At 27.5% G+C, this 22,882-nt stretch overlaps 1 protein-coding gene across 1 annotated transcript; it reads left to right on the top strand.

Annotated features, from left to right (window-relative positions):
- The first annotated feature begins 14,826 nt into the window (after nt 1-14,826).
- LOC120413862 (ATP-dependent RNA helicase WM6) lies at nt 14,827-18,283 on the top strand. The gene is made up of 6 exons (XM_039574825.2): nt 14,827-14,918; nt 15,273-15,497; nt 15,690-16,094; nt 16,297-16,415; nt 17,235-17,769; nt 17,839-18,283. Exons 2-6 carry the CDS (start codon nt 15,299-15,301, stop codon nt 17,850-17,852), a joined length of 1,272 nt encoding a protein of 423 aa, XP_039430759.1. The 5' UTR covers nt 14,827-14,918; nt 15,273-15,298; the 3' UTR covers nt 17,853-18,283.
- The last annotated feature ends 4,599 nt before the right edge of the window (nt 18,284-22,882 follow it).

Here is a 22,882-nt window from a genome sequence, read left to right as displayed (position 1 = left end):
GAGTACGTTGAATAAATGGAATCAAATGCAGTGAAAGTGTGTTGCCAAAATTATTTTTTTTAAATAATGCAAGCTTGGTAAGTAGCATTATTGATATTTCTTCTTTCCTCAATATAATTTTATTTATTTACGTTCCTTTTTTCAGTTTATAGCTGAAATTAAGAATTTTGTATTAAATTACTAATACATTTCATATGTCTATTTGCAGCAAAATGTTTACTTTAATGAAAATTCTGTGTCCAACCACAAGAAAAATAACTAAACCTGAGACCATTGTAGATGATGATGACTTATCGGATGATTTCACAGTGAAGGTAAGTGGATACAACACTTAATTTTATACAACATAATAAAAATATAAGCTTAAAACTTGGTGAAAATTTTGCTCGATTTCTATTTTTCAGGAATTCATGTTAAATTAAACATCTTTTTTAAATATGTTTAACAAAATTTGTAATATGCTTTTTCATTATTTTTAGTTCAATGCAACGTAATTTTTAAAAACATTAATCAAACTTTACATGTTTTATAACAACAGTTAAAAAAAAGTTTTGTTTTGATGCTTTTTAACAGTAACTTAACAACTTCATGCAAAAAAAAACAAATTAGTACAAAACGTTAAAATTTTAGGCAGAATAAATGCTAAAATAAAAACACTCAGCATTAATTTGTGAGGCATTATTACAAAATTTACTGCAAATTCAATAAAAATATTGCTAACAACAGCTAATTATTGACTACATGTACGAATATTTTTCTGTATTCAAGTAAGACAATAGTTAAAATATAGCTAGAAATTCGGCCCAGCCTGTATCGTTAGATAATTGAAGAAAAAATATATCAACACTTACATAAATTATGTCTAATTAAGAAATGTTTTGTTATAAACCACTAATAATTTGCTGCATGCAAAAATATTTCGGTTGATACAACGAAAAAAAATTGTTGAAAAATAGTTGAAAAACATTTGCCAGCCAGTTTTTAACAGAATATTCCACAATATTTCAGCTGAAAACAAGAAATTTTTAGTTAATTTTCTGAAAAAAATATTCTAGCAGTCGACTGCTAGAATTTTTTTCGGCCATTTAACCAACAAAAATGGCAATTCCAAGTATTTTTTTAGTTAATTTTAATTACCGGTGGTCAGCAATTTCGGGTTAACAAAATCAACAATCGATTGTTGAAAAAAAGCTGTGTAAAAAATTAACCCATGCTTTTAGTTAAATTAACCAAGATTTTCTTACATTTGCCCCGGCCGGTCTCTCCGTGTTGTGAAAATAAAATATACCACCCGTGGTCCAATCAAATAAAATCTTATTTCTTAATTTTTCATTAAAATAAAATAAATGTGCCCATTTGTATCATGTGAACCTGTTTTGAATGCTTATTAGAAAGGATCCACTGTCCAATAGAGTCCTAAAGCCCTATGTAAATTTGTATGTACAACGGTAATAAAACACGCTTAAAAACCATTTACGATCACTTTTTGTTATTTTAAAGCAAAAAAAAAGTTGACAAGACAACAATTTTTCGATGGATCAACTATGGTTCCTTTTTTTTTTTTTTTTTTTTAATTTATATTTATTTTGATTTTCTCTTCCATGTACATTCATTCAGTTAAAATATTATTGAGTGTCCAATCACAATCGATGACTTTTCACCTCAATTAACTATGGTCCCTTTGGAAAGAGCTGTCAAGTAGGAACTTTTCTGTCAAGAAGGACCACGAGGTAAATTTTTCAAAATTGGTTTAAAAATCCATTTAAACTCTTTGTGGTCGTACAAAGAGTAATTTTACTCAGAAAAATAAGCTTTATCGTTGTGAATAATAATATCAGCAATGTAAGCTTAATTTTGGACCCAATTTACCTAGATTTTTTTTTGTTCGTCGAAAACGTTTTTTTTTTTTTTTTGTACCATGCAAACTAAAATTGATTAATTTACAATTAATTTTTAAATATAAAAAATAAAATCATTAACTATACCATTTTTTAACGATTCGTCAGGCTAATACAATTTTTTTTAAAGTTTTTGTCCCTCAGCCCCGGTTGAGAACGAGGGAGGTTGTGGGGCAAAACAATTCAAATCTATGCTTCATTTTCAAAATTGAGATGCAGAAAGTATCTCAACATGCTTCTTACATTATTACAGTGAAATTATTCTGAAAACGTCTTTCTGATCGGTGGTCCCAAAACTCTAAATTTAAAATCCCTAAAAGTAAGAAAACCTAGAGTTTATAAACTATAGGTTCACTATTAAAAGTGTCCAATTCCAAACATAAGCAAAAATAAACGTTACACAATGCATCTTGCACAGCTTGCACAGTAATACTGAAAAATATCTGAGTATATTTCATAAATTTGTATTACCATGTACCATAAATCTGAAAATGGAAATATTTATATAACAAAATATATACGAAGATCTAGACCAAGATTAACCATGATTATTATAGTTACGAGACAGGGTTTGAAAAAAGTAATTTCAAAATTATTTCAGAGCACAACACAACAAAATAATAACTATGAATTTATAAGGTTGTTTATGAAATTAAAATAAAAATGGTTTCAAACTCCAACTTTACTGTATTTTTTTTTTTCTCGAGTCTAAAACCAGTCGCGTACTTTGCATGAAAATTCCACTTTTTATTTGCGGTTTTTTTGCGGTAAAACATAAAAACTAAAAAACAAACAATCACGAAAAACAAAACATCAAAACACCACAGAAAACCACATAAATCTATAAACAAAATTCAAAAACACATACCAATTCACACCAACCCGAGCAAAAAAAAAACATATTTCAAGCAAATGTTCAAAAAAAATATAGTATTTTTTTTGCAAATCAAGTTTCAGTGACAAAAAGTTAAATAAAAAATCAGCATTTTTTTTTACCGTGTATAATTTTTTTCAGTGTAGCCCGTATCCATACCTACAACTTTGCCGAAGAAACCAAATCGATCAAAAAATTCCTTCAAAAGATACAGATTTTTGAATTTTCAGGCATCGTTTTTGTATGGACAGCTGCCAAATTTGTATGGAAAATTATATGGACAAACTAATGATGCAAAATGGCTTCTTTGGGCATACCGAAAGCACCAAAAAAGTTTCAGTCGGTTTAAAAAATACAAAAAAATCGAATGACCGAAATCTGAGAGAACTGGTCCCATGCTAACATATATGGAAATTGGGTCCTAAAATGAAGCTTACATTGCTGATATTATTGTTTACAGCGTTGAAGCTTATTTTTCTGAGCACAATGACCCTTTTGTACGACCACGAAGAGTTTAAAATGGATTTTTAAATCAATTTTGAAAAATTATCCTCGCGGTCCTTCTTGACAGAAAAGTTACTACTTGACAGCTCGTTCCAAGGGGACCATAGTTGATCCATCGAAAAAATGTTGTCTTGTAAAAAAAAAATTTCGCATTAAGGGCTCACATCAGCCGGGGAAGTTGTTCTCTTCTTCTTCAAAATATGTTGCATGCGACATTACGCAGAAATGTCGTGCAACGTTTTGAGGTGGTTGGATTGTTCTGTAGAGTGATTTGAAGATGGTTGATTGAAATACCTTTCAACCTTTATTGGTTTAGGACACATTTTTTTTAATAATTCGTGATTTTACAATATTTTTTTGAATATTCTGAAATAATGCAACACAATTGCAACAAGCAATTCAGTTGCGCAGCGCAAAAATGGCAACAGCGTACCATTCTTGGCTGCTGTTGCTGCACACGGCCAGCACAAAGCGAGGACAAAGGAGCGTTATAGGGTATACTTCACATTTGTGCTCTCTATTATGAAAATAAATGTTAGAAAGTTGATATTTTTTCATCAACATTATTACTAACATATTGAAAATACATTGCGCAATAATGTTTCGTATGCTAATAAAATTTAGAGATGTCTCAAAAAGACCAAAGCCCATTATCATCTCTTTTGCTGAGCATTTTTTCTTTTTCAAGCACAAGTCAAAAAAAAATGAATAGAAAAATGCAAAATATATTTTCAATTGTTAGAGCACACTTCAAAATAATACAAATTCTATATTCTAGTTTACTTTTTTTTGTCACTGACCGACCGATTACTTGACCCTATTCCAGCAGCAGAGGCTCGCCAGGAGTATTGTTTTGAATTTGATCCATTGTGATTGGCTGAAACTTCAAGCACGTGGTTCTCGTGTGTAAACAAACTAACATACTCTCGCGCATGGATATCTCTACACGCATCCTGTCTTAGTAGTTGAATTGTTTCTAATTTTGTTTCAATGGAATGCATGATTTTTGGGTTTTTCGGCAACCTGTGACTGTCCACGTGACTGGTAACGGAGTTGTTCACGTAAGAGTTTTTCAGGTGATTACTCACGTGACGACTCAACCACGTGTCTAGCTACTCACGTGACTGACTTATGGAAAGATGACTTTGGACGTTAGGGGAAGTGTCGTGAAAGTTAGTAGATTGTTCCAATGTTGTGTTGTAGTTCAAAGTAGATAATCGAAGAGTTTCCAAATGCTTCGAACCATCGAATCATGAAAAATAACGTTTCAGTAAATATTTTTAATTTTTAGTTTAGCAGCCCTGAATAAGCAAATTTTATTAATTTGATACGATACCAAATGAATGTACTCTACAATCCATCAGTACCATACAAAAAAAAATATACAAAAATACAAAATGGGACCATCCACAAACCACGTGGACACTTTTTTGGGAATCTTAATCCCCCCCCCCCCCTCCCGTGGACAATTGTCAATAAAAAAATTGTATGGATCGTGGACAATCGCCATACCCCCTAAAGTGTCCACGTGGTTTCTGGATGGTCCCAAAATACAAAACTACAAAAATACAAGAATACAAAAATACAAAAATACAAAAATACAAAAATACAAAAATACAAAAATACAAAAATACAAAAATACAAAAATACAAAAATACAAAAATACAAAAATACAAAAATACAAAAATACAAAAATACAAAAATACAAAAATACAAAAATACAAAAATACAAAAATACAAAAATACAAAAATACAAAAATACAAAAATACAAAAATACAAAAATACAAAAATACAAAAATACAAAAATACAAAAATACAAAAATACAAAAATACAAAAATACAAAAATACAAAAATACAAAAATACAAAAATACAAAAATACAAAAATACAAAAATACAAAAATACAAAAATACAAAAATACAAAAATACAAAAATACAAAAATACAAAAATACAAAAAATACAAAACTACAAAAATACAAATTTGTATTATTTGTATTATTTGTATTATTTGTATTTTTTGTATTATTTGTATTATTTTTTTTTGTATTTTTTGTATTATTTGTATTATTTGTATTATTTGTATTATTTGTATTATTTGTATTATTTGTATTATTTGTATTTTTTTTATTATTTGTATTATTTGTATTATTTGTATTATTTGTATTATTTGTATTATTTGTATTATTTGTATTATTTGTATTATTTGTATTACTTGTATTATTTGTATTATTTGTTTCATTTTTATTATTTGTATTATTTGTATTACTTGTAATATTTGTATTATTTGTATTATTTGTATTATTTGTATTATTTGTATTATTTGTATTATTTGTATTATTTGTATTATTTGTATTATTTGTATTATTTGTATTATTTGTATTATTTGTATTATTTGTTTCATTTGTTTTATTTGTATTATTTGTTTTATTTGTATTATTTGTTTCATTTGTATTATTTGTATTATTTGTATTATTTGTATTATTTGAAATATTTGTATAATTTGTATAATTTGTATTATTTGAATTATTTGTATTATTTGTATTATTTGTATTATTTGTTTCATTTGTATTATTTGTATTATTTGTATTATTTGTATTATTTGTATTATTTGAATTATTTGTATAATTTGTATAATTTGTATTATTTGAATTATTTGTATTATTTGTATTATTTGTATTATTTGTATTATTTGTATTATTTGTTTCATTTGTATTATTTGTATTATTTTTATTATTTGTATTATTTGAATTATTTGAATTTTTTGTATAATATGTATTATTTGAATTATTTGTATTATTTGTATTATTTGTATTATTTGTATTATTTGTATTATTTGTTTCATTTGTATTATTTGTATTATTTGTATTACTTGTATAATTTGTATTATTTGTATTATTTGTATTATTTGTATTATTTGTATTATTTGTATTATTTGTATTATTTGTATTATTTGTATTATTTGTATTATTTGTATTATTTGTTTCATTTGTATTATTTGTATTATTTGTATTGTTTGTATTATTTGTATTATTTGTATTATTCTTATTATTTGTATTATTTGTTTTATTTGAATTATTTGTATTATTTGTATTAATTGTATTATTTGTATTACTTGTATTATTTGTATTATTTGTTTCATTTTTATTATTTGTATTATTTGTATTACTTGTAATATTTGTATTATTTGTATTATTTGTATTATTTGTATTATTTGTATTATTTGTATTATTTGTATTATTTGTATTATTTGTATTATTTGTATTATTTGTATTATTTGTATTATTTGTATTATTTGTATTATTTGTATTATTTGTATTATTTGTATTATTTGTATTATTTGTATTATTTGTATTATTTGTATTATTTGTATTATTTGTATTATTTGTATTATTTGTATTATTTGTATTATTTGTATTATTTGTATTATTTGTATTATTTGTATTATTTGTATTATTTGTTTTATTTGTATTATTTGTATTATTTGTATTATTTGTATTATTTGTATTATTTGTATTATTTGTATTATTTGTATTATTTGTATTATTTGTATTATTTGTATTATTTGTATCATTTGTATTATTTGTATTATTTGTATTATTTGTATTATTTGTATTATTTGTATTATTTGTATTATTTGTATTATTTGTATTATTTGTATTATTTGTATTATTTGTATTATTTGTATTATTTGTATTATTTGTATTATTTGTTTCATTTGTTTCATTTGTATTATTTGTTTCATTTGTATTATTTGTATTATTTGTATTATTTGTATTATTTGAATTATTTGTATTATTTGTATTATTTGTATTATTTGTATTATTTGTATTATTTGTATTATTTGTATTATTTGTATTATTTTTATTATTTGTATTATTTGTATTATTTGTATTATTTGTATTATTTGTATTATTTGTATTATTTGTATTATTTGTATTATTTGTATTATTTGTATTATTTGTTTTATTTGTATTATTTGTATTATTTGTATTATTTGTATTATTTGTATTATTTGTATTATTTGTATTATTTGTATTATTTGTATTATTTGTATTATTTGTATTATTTGTATTATTTGTATTATTTGTATTATTTGTTTCATTTGTATTATTTGTATTATTTTTATTATTTGTATTATTTGAATTATTTGAATTTTTTGTATAATATGTATTATTTGAATTATTTGTATTATTTGTATTATTTGTATTATTTGTATTATTTGTATTATTTGTTTCATTTGTATTATTTGTATTATTTGTATTACTTGTATAATTTGTATTATTTGTATTATTTGTATTATTTGTATTATTTGTATTATTTGTATTATTTGTATTATTTGTATTATTTGTATTATTTGTATTATTTGTTTCATTTGTATTATTTGTATTATTTGTATTGTTTGTATTATTTGTATTATTTGTATTATTCTTATTATTTGTATTATTTGTTTTATTTGAATTATTTGTATTATTTGTATTAATTGTATTATTTGTATTACTTGTATTATTTGTATTATTTGTTTCATTTTTATTATTTGTTTTATTTGTATTACTTGTAATATTTGTATTATTTGTATTATTTGTATTATTTGTATTATTTGTATTATTTGTATTATTTGTATTATTTGTATTATTTGTATTATTTGTATTATTTGTATTATTTGTATTATTTGTATTATTTGTATTATTTGTATTATTTGTATTATTTGTATTATTTGTATTATTTGTATTATTTGTATTATTTGTATTATTTGTATTATTTGTATTATTTGTATTATTTGTATTATTTGTATTATTTGTATTATTTGTATTATTTGTTTTATTTGTATTATTTGTATTATTTGTATTATTTGTATTATTTGTATTATTTGTATTATTTGTATTATTTGTATTATTTGTATTATTTGTATTATTTGTATTATTTGTTTCATTTGTATTATTTGTATTATTTGTATTACTTGTAATATTTGTATTATTTGTATTATTTGTATTATTTGTATTATTTGTATTATTTGTATTATTTGTATTATTTGTATTATTTGTATTATTTGTATTATTTGTATTATTTGTATTATTTGTATTATTTGTATTATTTGTTTCATTTGTTTCATTTGTATTATTTGTTTCATTTGTATTATTTGTATTATTTGTATTATTTGTATTATTTGAAATATTTGTATAATTTGTATAATTTGTATTATTTGAATTATTTGTATTATTTGTATTATTTGTATTATTTGTATTATTTGTATTATTTGTTTCATTTGTATTATTTGTATTATTTGTATTATTTGAATTATTTGTATAATTTGTATAATTTGCATTATTTGAATTATTTGTATTATTTGTATTATTTGTATTATTTGTATTATTTGTATTATTTGTTTCATTTGTATTATTTGTATTATTTGTATTATTTGAATTATTTGTATAATTTGTATAATTTGTATTATTTGAATTATTTGTATTATTTGTATTATTTGAATTATTTGTAATATTTGTTTCATTTGCATTATTTGTATTATTTGTATTACTTGTATTATTTGTATTATTTGTATTATTTGTATTATTTGTATTATTTGTATTATTTGTATTATTTGTATTATTTGTATTATTTGTATTATTTGTATTATTTGTATTATTTGTTTCATTTGTATTATTTGTATTATTTGTATTGTTTGTATTATTTGTATTATTTGAATTATTTGTATTATTTGTATTATTTGTATTATTTGTATTATTTGTATTATTTGTATTATTTGAATTATTTGTATAATTTGTATTATTTGAATTATTTGTATTATTTGTATTATTTGTATTATTTGTATTATTTGTATTATTTGTATTATTTGTATTATTTGTATTATTTGTATTATTTGTATTATTTGTATTATTTGTATTATTTGTATTATTTGTATTATTTGTGTTATTTGTATTATTTGTATTATTTGTTTCATTTGTATTATTTGAATTATTTGTATTACTTGTATTATTTGTATAATTTGTATAATTTGCATTATTTGAATTATTTGTATTATTTGTATTATTTGTATTATTTGTATTATTTGAAATATTTGTATAATTTGTATAATTTGTATTATTTGAATTATTTGTATTATTTGTATTATTTGTATTATTTGTATTATTTGTATTATTTGTTTCATTTGTATTATTTGTATTATTTGTATTATTTGTATTATTTGTATTATTTGTATTATTTGTATTATTTGTGTTATTTGTATTATTTGTATTATTTGTTTCATTTGTATTTTTTGTATTATTTGTATTATTTGAATTATTTGTATAATTTGTATAATTTGCATTATTTGAATTATTTGTATTATTTGTATTATTTGTATTATTTGTATTATTTGTATTATTTGTATTATTTGAAATATTTGTATAATTTGTATAATTTGTATTATTTGAATTATTTGTATTATTTGTATTATTTGTATTATTTGTATTATTTGTATTATTTGTTTCATTTGTATTATTTGTATTATTTGTATTATTTGAATTATTTGTATAATTTGTATAATTTGCATTATTTGAATTATTTGTATTATTTGTATTATTTGTATTATTTGTATTATTTGTATTATTTGTTTCATTTGTATTATTTGTATTATTTGTATTATTTGAATTATTTGTATAATTTGTATAATTTGTATTATTTGAATTATTTGTATTATTTGTATTATTTGAATTATTTGTAATATTTGTTTCATTTGCATTATTTGTATTATTTGTATTACTTGTATTATTTGTATTATTTGTATTATTTGTATTATTTGTATTATTTGTATTATTTGTATTATTTGTATTATTTGTATTATTTGTATTATTTGTATTATTTGTATTATTTGTATTATTTGTTTCATTTGTATTATTTGTATTATTTGTATTGTTTGTATTATTTGTATTATTTGAATTATTTGTATTATTTGTATTATTTGTATTATTTGTATTATTTGTATTATTTGTATTATTTGAATTATTTGTATAATTTGTATTATTTGAATTATTTGTATTATTTGTATTATTTGTATTATTTGTATTATTTGTATTATTTGTATTATTTGTATTATTTGTATTATTTGTATTATTTGTATTATTTGTATTATTTGTATTATTTGTATTATTTGTATTATTTGTATTATTTGTATTATTTGTGTTATTTGTATTATTTGTATTATTTGTTTCATTTGTATTATTTGAATTATTTGTATTACTTGTATTATTTGTATTATTTGTATTATTTGTATTATTTGTATTATTTGTATTATTTGTATTATTTGTATTATTTGTTTCATTTGTATTTTTTGTATTATTTGTATTGTTTGTATTATTTGTATTATTTGAATTATTTGTATAATTTGTATAATTTGTATTATTTGAATTATTTGTATTATTTGTATTATTTGTATTATTTGTATTATTTGTATTATTAGTTTCATTTGTATTATTTGTATTATTTGTATTATTTTTATTATTTGAATTATTTGTATAATTTGTATAATTTGTATTATTTGAATTATTTGTATTATTTTGTATTATTTGTTTCATTTGTATTATTCGTATTATTTGAATTATTTGTATTATTTGTATTATTTGTATTATTTGAATTATTTGTATAATTTGTATAATTTGTATTATTTGAATTATTTGTATTATTTGTATTATTTGTATTATTTGTATTATTTGTTTCATTTGTATTATTTGTATTATTTGAATTATTTGTATTATTTGTATTATTTGTATTATTTGAATTATTTGTATAATTTGTATAATTTGTATTATTTGAATTATTTGTATTATTTGTATTATTTGTATTATTTGTATTATTTGTATTATTTGTATAATTTGTATTATTTATTTCATTTGTATTATTTGTATTATTTGTATTATTTGTATTATTTGAATTATTTGTATAATTTGTATAATTTGTATTATTTGAATTATTTGTATTATTTGTATTATTTGTATTATTTGTATTATTTGTATTATTTGTATTATTTGTATTATTTGTATTATTTGTATTATTTGTATTATTTGTATTATTTGTATTATTTGTATTATTTGTATTATTTGTATTATTTGTATTATTTGTATTATTTGTATTATTTGTATTATTTGTATTATTTGTATTACTTGTATTATTTGTATTATTTGTATTATTTGTATTATTTGTATTATTTGTATTATTTGTATTATTTGTATTATTTGTATTATTTGTATTATTTGTATTATTTGTATTATTTGTATTATTTGTATTATTTTTATTATTCTTATTATTTGTATTATTTGTTTTATTTGTATTATTTTTTTTTGTATTATTTGTTTTTTTTTGTATTTTTTGTATTATTTGTTTTTTTTTGTATTATTTGTATTTTTTGTATTATTTGTGTTATTTTTATTATTTGTATTATTTTTATTATTTGTATTATTTGTATAATTTGTAGTGTTTGTATTATTTGTATTATTTTTATAATTTGTATTATTTGTATTATTTGTATTATTTGTATTATTTGTATTATTTGTATTATTTGTATTATTTGTATTATTTGTATTATTTGTATTATTTGTATTATTTGTTTTATTTGTATTATTTGTATTATTTGTATTATTTGTATTATTTTTATTATTTGTATTATTTGATTTATGTTATTGTGATTTTGCAATTTAGTAATTTTGTAATTTTGTAATTTTGTAATTTTGTAATTTTGTAATTTTGTTATTTTGTAATTTTGTAATTTTGTAATTTTTTAATTTTGTAATTTTGTAATTTTGTAATTTTGTAATTTTGTAATTTTGTAATTTTGTAATTTTGTAATTTTGTAATTTTGTAATTTTGTAATTTTGTAATTTTGTAATTTTGTAATTTTGTAATTTTGTAATTTTGTAATTTTGTAATTTTGTAATTTTGTAATTTTGTAATTTTGTAATTTTGTAATTTTGTAATTTTGTAATTTTGTAATTTTGTAATTTTGTAATTTTGTAATTTAGTAATTTTGTAATTTTGTAATTTTGTAATTTTGTAATTTTGTAATTTTGTAATTTTGTAATTTTGTAATTTTGTAATTTTGTAATTTTGTAATTTTGTAATTTTGTAATTTTGTAATTTTGTAATTTTGTAATTTTGTAATTTTGTAATTTTGTAATGTAATTTTGTAATTTTGTAATTTTGTAATTTTGTAATTTTGTAATTTTGTAATTTTGTAATTTTGTAATTTTGTAATTTTGTAATTTTGAAATTTTGTAATTTTGTAATTTTGTAATTTTGTAATTTTGTAATTTTGTAATTTTGTAATTTTGTAATTTTGTAATTTTGTAATTTTGTAATTTTGTAATTTTGTAATTTTGTAATTTTGTAATTTTGTAATTTTGTAATTTTGTAATTTTGTAATTTTGTAATTTTGTAATTTTGTAATTTTGTAATTTTGTAATTTTGTAATTTTGTAATTTTGTAATTTTGTAATTTTGTGATTTTGTAATTTTGTAATTTTGTAATTTTGTAATTTTGTAATTTTGTAATTTTGTAATTTTGTAATTTTGTAATTTTGTTATTTTGTAAATATTGTAAATATCTCATTTGATCATTCTCTTTACCAGTCGATGACGACGTGAATGCTAAAATAACTCCAAAACCATGCCTTTGATTGCAACAAAACAAGCCTACACACACGCACACACAATCACACACCGAGGCCAGCCGGGCCGGCAAGTTAGCAGAGAAGAAATAGGGTCAAAGTCCACCAAAATTGTCAAAATGTTTTATAGGATAAACACTGTTGATTTTTGAAATCACGTGTGTTATTTGAAGTTTCAAATTACATTATTATTACATAAAATTTCATTCAGTTTTCATCTTGAGGTTGCCAAATGCAAATGTTGAGCCGAGTACGAATTTTGCGCCTCCATCTGGCTGTAAAACATCAAAAAAATTTATTAGAATGTAAAATGTTATTGCATAATTTTCTATTGCCATTATTTCAGTGAAAATTATCTTGAAAGATATTAGTCATTCAATATTTATTTTCCTAAAAGCATACAAAAATATGAAGTCGACCCTATCTGGCTTCTTTGTTCTCGCTCTGTGCCACGTGCTGGCCGAGTGCTGAGCAGCAGGCTAGCATGGCGCGCTGTTGCCACTTTTGTTATACGCAACAAAATGGCCTGTCGCGCGCCTGTTGCATGATTTGAATTGGATAAAAATATTTTTTTGTAGAATATTTACTATAAAAAAACGAAAACTCAAATCAATACAAATTTATATTCAATGAATAGATAATTGTCTTGCAAAGCGCGTACCAACTTCCTTTTTTGGACTGGCATTGTGGTTTTTGCCCTGTTGGGGTTACACGACCAAAAAATAATTTGTAGAGTGCAAAAACAGCATGCAACATTGAACTCTCGGACCCAACATTGAAACAATGGTATTGTAAAAATAGTTTAGCTTAGTTGCAAATTGTTCAGAAATTAATACTCTAGGGGCTAAATCAAAAACCATATCGATATGTTTTGTAGTTTTCGAGATATACCAGTTTTAGAAAAAAAAAATTTCGAGGACGGGTTTCCGGCTGATGTGTCTCGTTAAAATGAAAAAAAGTGATCAGAAATGGTTTTTAATCGTGTTTTTTACCGTTGTACATAAAAATTTACATAGGGCTTTAGTACCCAATTGATGTTAATTTTAAAAAACATTGATTTCAGGCATTTTTGAGACTCTTTACACTCAACCCCCGGTGGTTGGTCACTTTTTCGTTTGACACTTTTTTAGTTTGTACCCCGTTGGTTGGTCAAAGTCAAACTAAAAAGTGACGAACTGTCACTTTTTACACGGCACTCACGCATACTATCAAAACAAACGTATAGTAGTGTGTGTGAACTCCGTGTAAAAGGGGTGTCAAACTAAAAAGTGATCCCGTTAGTTTGACAACAGTTGGTGTCAAACCATCGGGGTTTGAGTGTACCATTTTTTATGTTTCAAAATTCTTAGGCCGTTGCAAATATTTTTCCAAAGCTCACCCTTTTTAAAGCCAAAAAAAATCATAAAAATCATTGTAGGTATACATATCTGGAGTTTTTTTTAAAAGGTCCTATAAACAAAATTTTAATATTTTGCTTTTTGGTTGTTTTAAGAACCGCTTTGAGTCAGGGGTATTCAAAAACACCCAAAAAGCAAAAAAAAAATTGCTTATAGGACCTTTTAAAAAAAAACTCCAGATATATTTATGTAAATCATTGTATTTTCAAAAATGTATATCAAGAGTTTTTTTTTTTTTTTTTGAAAAGGACTTATAAGCTTTTGTCTTTCATATGTTTATAGGACCTTTAAAAAAAACTCTAGAATCTCCATGATCTCCTGTTCTATTAATTAGCTTTGCATTTTTGGTCATCTCAAACATGATAATAATCACGAATTTCCAGATTATCAAACCCACACTGTAACATTTTAGCTACCCGCGCTGGCAACCCCGTTTCTTTTACCTCGGGTCGACATTCGCCCTACCGCCGGCCCTGTCTTTTGCTCTGCTTGCGCGCGAGCTTCGTCGACTGCCAAGTCGACATCGCTTTATCTCATTCGTGTCCTCAACTTCCCCGCGAGACGACCGCATTTTTTGTCCAACTTTTTTCGGTGAGTTTTTTCTGCGTGAAATTTGCACTAATTCGATCTGAAATCATAATTTTATTGTTAATTGGCGTCGTGCGAAGCACGATTCAGTAAAGGTTGTCAAAATTTCGCGTTATTTTGAGGCGAAACGGGAGTTTGAAATTTCCGGAGAAAAATAACCTCTCAAGCAAAAGCAAAATGGCGGCCGCCAAAGCTGCCGCGACAGCGGCAGCAGCCGGGTTGCTTGGATTTGCGAAATTTCACACCCCTCAAATTTATGTGGTTGCCTGCTGAGTTGGTTTAGTTGTCAAGAAATTTCCTGTTTTCTTGATTAAGTTGTAAACAGTGACTAATTTTTATTTAATTTCGTCGCAACAGATTTTAGTCCGGAACCACCGCGCAAAATGGCCGATAACGACGATCTTCTGGACTACGAGGACGAGGACCAGACCGAGCAGGTGGCGGCGGAGCCGGCCGAGCAGCCCAAGAAGGACGTCAAGGGCACGTACGTGTCGATTCACAGCTCCGGCTTCCGGGACTTTCTGCTCAAGCCGGAGATTCTGCGCGCCATCGTCGACTGCGGCTTCGAGCATCCGTCGGAGGGTGAGTTTTATTCTATGGTCTATTTTGGTCTAAGTTTTAAGCATGATGAGAATTGAAACATATTTTTGTAGATAGGGACATCTGATTAAACTGGATGATTGATTTGTTTACTTTGGCTGATTTATGTTAATTAGAAAATTATTCAAAGTTGTGTTCAAATAAGATTCTAACGGTTTTTTTCTTCCTCAACAGTGCAACACGAATGTATCCCGCAGGCGGTGCTCGGCATGGACATTCTGTGCCAGGCCAAGTCCGGTATGGGAAAGACGGCGGTGTTCGTGTTGGCGACGCTGCAGCAGCTGGAACCGACGGAGAGCGTCCCATACGTGCTGGTGATGTGCCACACGCGCGAGCTGGCGTTCCAGATTAGCAAAGAGTACGAGCGCTTCTCCAAGTACATGCCCAGCATCAAGGTCGCCGTGTTCTTCGGCGGTCTGCCCATCCAGAAGGACGAGGAGGTGCTCAAGTCCACGAACCCGCACATCATCGTCGGAACGCCCGGCCGCGTGCTCGCGCTGATCCGGAACAAGAAGCTGAACCTGAAACACCTGAAGCACTTCATCCTGGACGAGTGCGACAAGATGCTGGAACAGCTTGGTGAGTGTTCGGGAGATGCTGGCAGCTTGAAGTGCCTCGCTTTCAATGATGAGATCAACAACCATTTTGTAGATAGGGACATCTGAGTTTCTTCTAGTGAACGATACTTTGTTTACCTTGACTGAGTCAGCGTCCCTTGGCAGAATGCAATTTCTCCCCCCTTGAAACGATGCTAATCGGTGTTTCTCTTCGTTCTTTCCAGACATGCGCCGCGACGTGCAGGAAATTTTCCGCAACACGCCGCACGGCAAACAAGTCATGATGTTCTCGGCCACGCTCAGCAAGGACATCCGGCCGGTGTGCAAAAAGTTCATGCAAGACGTAAGAAGGACTTCAATTTCTACCTCCACCTCCACAACTACTCGTACTCCGACTTCTGTTGTTGTTGCCGTTGTCCACCTTGAACGCTATCGTCGGCGTCGTGCTGCTCGCTTTGTTGTTAAACGCTGCCAACCGCTAAACCACCTCCAAACCGTTAAAATTGGCCCTCGCAGGCGGCGGGCGATCGGAACGATCACCTGAGGTCTCCCAAAAACCCCGAACTGATAATAGTCAAGAGTTTAAAACCGTTGGAGCGGAACCCGCGCGGAGAAACAGTGGCCGATCGACCAGTAGACGTTTAAACTTTCACCCCAAACTGATAAACCACCACCAACCCGCTAATACTGGCTTTCTAGGAACTTGTAATGGCCCCCAAACCGTCTAAAATGCACAAAATAAATAATAACGATGCTAACAAGTCTACTGGTCACGAAGAATCGGCACAAAACTCCCTCCGAGGAACCTGCCAAGAGCTCTGTGGGACAGGGCACGTTGTTGTGAAGAGTTCCGGCGAGGCGCCCCCCGAGGACCAAGCGAGAAACCCGCGGGACAACACCCGGCAAATCCGTATGTAGCTAGCTTGTATGTTCGTAACCGCCTTAGACCTTGTCTCGTTTCAGCCTGAACTGTTGTGTCCCACACAGAGCGAGACGAGTCACGATAGCCGGAGAGCATAACAAAAAACGCGGAGTTGTGAAATCCCCCCCTTAAAAATAAACTCTGATCAAACGCGACGTCCCCTTTTGTAATCCACGACTCTCTATCTGTTTCTTCCCCCCTGAATCTCGCAAATCACCCCCACCCTAAAAAAACAAACAGCCCATGGAAGTGTACGTGGACGACGAAACGAAGCTGACCCTGCACGGCCTCCAGCAGCACTACGTCAAGCTGAAGGAGAACGAGAAGAACAAAAAGCTGTTCGAGCTGCTCGACGTGCTCGAGTTCAACCAGGTCGTCATCTTCGTCAAGTCGGTCCAGCGCTGTATGGCTCTGGCCCAGCTCCTGACCGAGCAAAACTTCCCCGCCATCGGCATCCACCGCGGCATGGTCCAGGAGGAGCGCCTCTCGCGGTACCAGCAGTTCAAGGACTTTCAGAAGCGAATCCTCGTCGCGACGAACCTGTTTGGGCGCGGCATGGACATTGAGCGCGTCAACATCGTGTTCAACTACGACATGCCGGAGGACTCGGACACGTATCTGCATCGGGTGGCGCGCGCCGGGCGGTTCGGAACGAAGGGGCTGGCCATCACGTTCGTGTCGGACGAGGGCGACGCGAAGATCCTGAACGAGGTGCAGGACCGGTTCGACGTCAACATCACCGAGCTGCCGGACGAAATCGATCTCTCGTCGTACAGTGAGTTTCCCGCTTGAAACCCCAAAAAAAACCTCAAATTTCTAACAAAATTTAATTTTTCACCAACAGTTGAAGGACGATAAGCGACGTGACGCGACGCGCGCTCACTCAGCAAAGATTCTTTTCTAGTTTGTAGAACTACCAGCAGCAGCATCATTTCTTTTTTAAACACACTCACAAAATGGTGACTCCAAAAAGGCCTGGTTGTACGTCGGTTTTGCGGTGTACAAAAAAAGTAGGCGACGAGTCACCCTGATAACCAACACACTCTCAACAACTTTAGCTTGGTATGGTTTGAAAAGAAAAAATAACAAAACAAAAGAAAAACGGAAATTCTACTGCTTTTTTACAGTAGGTGTTTATTATTTTTAGCGATGATTTTTTTTTCCAAATAAAACAAAAAAAGAGAAAACTGCTATTAATTCTCCAAACTCCCAAACACTTATAAGTATTGCGACTAAAAAAAATGGATAAGTAATAAAAATATAATTCGAAGAAATTGTATGACGTGGAATTGCTTTGTTGGATTTGTGTGCACTTTGTTTTGAAAGAAATTCCCTTGATCAAGAAAGATCATCAGCTTGGCACTATACGCTAGCAGCAGCTTCCTGTCGTAGATGAAACACCGTTCAGCGTACTCTTCCCCAAAGGACATACCAATCTCAAGGAGCTGAAGTCAGGTCTTGAAACCAGTAACTGTCATCTCAAGCCCCAGGGCCTAACAAACGGAAGCCAAAAAGTGGGTCAACTACTCTGAAGCGTACTGTACTCCAAACGCCCAAAGGCCTAAAAGAAAGCGGCATACGACAAAAAATGGCACAATGCGACGAGGGAACGCTGGTTCGTAATCGCCAGGTAGCTGTCTAGCTAACGAAACGCGGAAATTCCGCAGCGGCATTGGAGTCAACCTTGGAGCACAGCTGATGAACAGTTTCGAGTGCCTGACGGTCCAAAGCGAGATCAGGAAACTCAAGAACCACAAACCTGCCGGCAATCATCGGTCACCGGTGGGCTCTTTAAATATGGAGGAGAGAAACTGGCGAGGGCGCTTCACTGTGTGATTTTGAAGATCTGGGAGGCGGGAAGCTACCGGATGTTTGAATGGTGTGCAAGGAGGTTCGTGGCTCGCGCTATCACAGACCAAATATTTTTTTATCCGATACATTATCGAGTTATCTAAGCCCGATCTCACGCACACTGACACATTATTTGTTTTGCTGGCCGGTACAAAGTTTAACCTCAATTGAAACACAAATTTAGCGAGTGTCGGCGGAATTTTAGGACTCAAAGCGAGTTTTCAAAGATTAAAACCATTCCAAAAATTTCAAATTCAAAATACAGGGTTGTTACGGATGGCGCGTTTCGTGCGGATAGCGCGGATCTAACGCGGATTTGCTGGCTTATTTTGCTCAGGCGCTGATTTCTCGCGGATGGCAATTTTGATAAATAAATTGAGAGAGATAGAATTACTTTCAAGTTATTAAGAAAAATATTATCAGGAATTTCGAGAATTTGTTTTTTTTTCCTTTGAGTGCAAGAATTTTCTTCTGAAAATGTTTGTTTTCAATTTTCTTAGTACAAACCGTCGAAAAATGAAGATGAAGATTATGTAGAAATTATTTTTTATATGTTTCTTCTTCACATCTCCGGCTCTGAATATTTAATTTCTTTTGATTTGAGTAATGATTTTTAACCTGGATTTATTCAATTTTTAACGTTGTACATCAAATATTACAAACTTTCCCCGAAGATATAGACATTAGAATGTGAAACAAAAACGATTATTGGGGCTTGTTCTGGTGGGCGCCAAATATGAGCTTGATTGGACGTAACAGAAGGTGGCCTCCACTTTCGAATTTTAGATGGGATTTAATCCGTAGAAATATTTTATCTAGATTTAAACATTCTTGGCGAAAATTAAAAGATCAGAACATTCAAAATTCAAAACTTCAGAAATTCCAAAATTTGATTATTTTTTGTTTTAATAGTTTTTTTTTATCCAAAAAAAAAATTCAAAATTCATAATCAAAATTTTCGAAATTTCTAAAATTTTATTTAAAAAAATCTGAAATTAAAAAAAAATCAAAATTTAAAAAGTCAAAGTTTGAAAACTAAAAAGTATCAAATTCAAAGCAATTCAGAAAAAAAAAATCATCAAATATCTATAGAATTCTTAAATTTTTAAATTCATAAAATCCAAAATTCTTAAATTCTTAAATTCTTAAATGCCACAATTTTTGAAGTCATATTATATGTTAGATATTTTGAAAAAATGAGAAGAAGATATTTAAAATATCGGAAATGAAATTTCTTTCGGAGTGAAATTTTAGCGAGAAATTTGGAATACAAACTGTATAAAAATTCTTTGATTTTGAATTTTTAGACTTTGAAAATTTAAAATTTTATCGTATTAATATTTTAGATTTTAGTTTATTTTAGAAATTATAGTTTAAAGTTATTTTTTTTTAGGTTTTTAAACATTGTATTTTTGTAGATTTTTTCATGACCCTTCCTTGACCGTCTCTTGAGTTTTTTTTTTTTTTAATGGATTTGTTGCTTTCATTCTTTTGGAGCCTTTAAACATAAAACGAGTTTGTTTTTTTTTTTATAAAATCCTTTGTCAATTATTAAATGTTGGTCGCGATATTTTTTTATATGGCGCGGATTTCGCGCGGTTTCGGGTTTTAGGTCGGCGCGGATTTGGCGCGGATTTTTTTTCGACTCTCCCGTAACAACCCTGAAAATATCAAAAAGTTTAAGACTCGAAAATTTTAAAAATAGAGATTCCAAAAGTTAAAGAAAAAATGTTAACCGAAATAATCTCGGCATTTTAAGATTTTCAATTTAAAAAAATATAAAATCAATAATGTTCATGTTTTGCAATTTTCCCCTTCCGTTGTTTTAAATATCCAAACTACAATAATTTTATTTTGCTTTTGATTTTTTTTCCCTTGATATTTTTATTTATTTAAACTTTCTGAATTTATAGAATAAAACGAGCTCGTCTTTTTTTATATTATTCATATTGGCATAGAAAGGCTCATTTTAATTTCTTTATTCTGAAATTTTGAAAAAAAAATATTTTATGATTTAATTTTTTAAATCTTCAAATTATAATTTTTAAATTTCCTATTCAATGTTTTTCTTTAATGTTTTGTTCAATTTTTTTTTTATTTTTTGATGCTTTGAAAAAAAATATTTTAAAATTTTTAATGCTTTTTAAGGTTTTTGATATTTTTATGATCATGAAATTGCTACAGTTCAGACTCGAATATCCGAAGCACCGATTATCCGAAGGTTTGTATGGGACTTCGGATAATCGAATCACGAAAAAAAAAAGATGTCTTTTTTCCTGTTTTTAACATCAAATTCGTGTTCTGCGACCCCATTTTAGTCAAATTTGCATAATTGATTGCCTATTAAATAATAAAATGCATTTTTTTTAATATTTCGTCAACGCCATTTTGGATTTTAAAACTTTAAATCACTTTAGCGTATTTTCATAGTTACAACAATCAAAAATTAGACACCGATTTTTTTCCGTGGTTCGATTATCCGAAGTGAATTTTTTTGGAGGCCTTCGGATCATCGAGTCTGGGCTGTATTACTTTTAGAAGATTTTTTTTTTATCTCTGAATTCAATTTAAAGAAATGTTCTACTTAAAGGGTTTTAAAGTTTTCGCTTTTATTTTTTATATATTTTACTAAATTTGTATTTTGTTTATCGTGATATTTTATTAATTTTTTACTTTTTGATTGTTTTTTATTAAGGCAAGCTCGTTATTTTTGAGTTAAACTATTTATTTTTTGCACTGGGCCTAGAAAGCCTTTTTTTATTTGATTTTTTTGGAAGTTCTGTTTTTTTTTCTTATTTAATTAATGATTTTTATTTTGTATTTAAAAATAAATATATTTTTTCAAGCATTTGTTTTATTTTTTTATTTTTAAAATGAGTTGAAATTTTTGTAGCTTAAAAAAAATAAAATAAAACTCTTTTAATTTTGGAAAGTTTTCTTTTTTTATATTTTTATGTTTATGAAATTGCTATCAATTTTAGAAGAACTTTAAAAATTTTAAAAAATTGTTAGGGTTGGTAGTTTGACTTTTATTATGTGAAATTGCCAATGATTTTAAAAGGGTTGTTTTCCTAGGCCTTGGAAAAATTTTACTTCGGATAATCGAATCCTCAAAAAAATATCTTTTTTTATGTCTAACCCCTAAACTGCCGTTCTACGCATAATTGTCCCATGTTCAAAAAAGTGCAACTGAGAAAAACGCGATTGAAATTTTTCGACCGATTTCTGTGTTTCTACGCATAATTGTCCCGTGGGTTCCTATGCGCCCTACGTGTCCCTAATCGCCCCAGTTAGCAGTTTATCATCTTATTTATGATTCTCTTGCTATACAACAGGTAAACAAGACATAATGCTTAGTAAAACTAATGATTCCGTGTAAGAAAATACTTGGTGGGACAATTATGCGTAGAAGTTAAACGATGGGACAAACAGACTTGGTGTTGTTTTTAATGATTTTCCGAACAAAGTACCAGATTTTATGTGTTTTTCTTAAAAGACACATCAGACTAAACTTAAAAATGTCATAAAGTCAAAATCGTCCAAAACTGACATGGGACAATTATGCGTAGAACGGCAGTAAACTACTCTAAAGTGATTTGAAATCCAAGATGGCGGCCAAAATGGCGGTGATGAAATATCGAAAAATATTTTTTTTATGTTTTAATTGGCAATCAACCATTTAAATTTAACTGAAATGGGGTCGCAGAACCCGAATTTGATGTTTAAAACGAGAAAAAAAAATACAAACAAACAAACCACAATCGAAAATTCGGATAATAGAGGAGAAAATCGTGACGTCAGAAATGAACTCAAATCACTCAAAGTTCATTTTGTGAGTGACTTACATTTTTGTCTAGTTTGACAGCTACCTTGTCCCCAGTTTTTTTGTGGGAGAGAAAGGAGGCGAATACTTTATGAAAATCATACCTGTCAAAATTCCTAGCCTCAAAATTTTGTCGCGAGTTGCTTTTCTCCTCTATTGAGCCTGGACTGTTTTGCCATATAAGCCGCCACCTTGGATCTGAAAATTCTAAATT

The sequence above is a fragment of the Culex pipiens genome, chromosome 2 (assembly GCF_016801865.2).
Source record: "Culex pipiens pallens isolate TS chromosome 2, TS_CPP_V2, whole genome shotgun sequence".
Lineage (NCBI taxonomy): Eukaryota > Metazoa > Arthropoda > Insecta > Diptera > Culicidae > Culex > Culex pipiens.
The sequence above is the reverse complement of the archived record's forward strand: the minus strand, read 5'-3'. Positions and strand labels throughout refer to the sequence as shown.

Bases quoted from the DNA above. Each gene is read 5' to 3' on its own strand.
- LOC120413862 (XM_039574825.2), top strand. From the start codon at position 15,299: ATGGCCGATAACGACGATCTTCTGGACTACGAGGACGAGGACCAGACC. The intron at 15,498-15,689 runs GTGAGTTTTATT...CTTCCTCAACAG, and splicing joins CTTCGAGCATCCGTCGGAGG to TGCAACACGAATGTATCCCG. The intron at 16,095-16,296 runs GTGAGTGTTCGG...CGTTCTTTCCAG, and splicing joins CAAGATGCTGGAACAGCTTG to ACATGCGCCGCGACGTGCAG.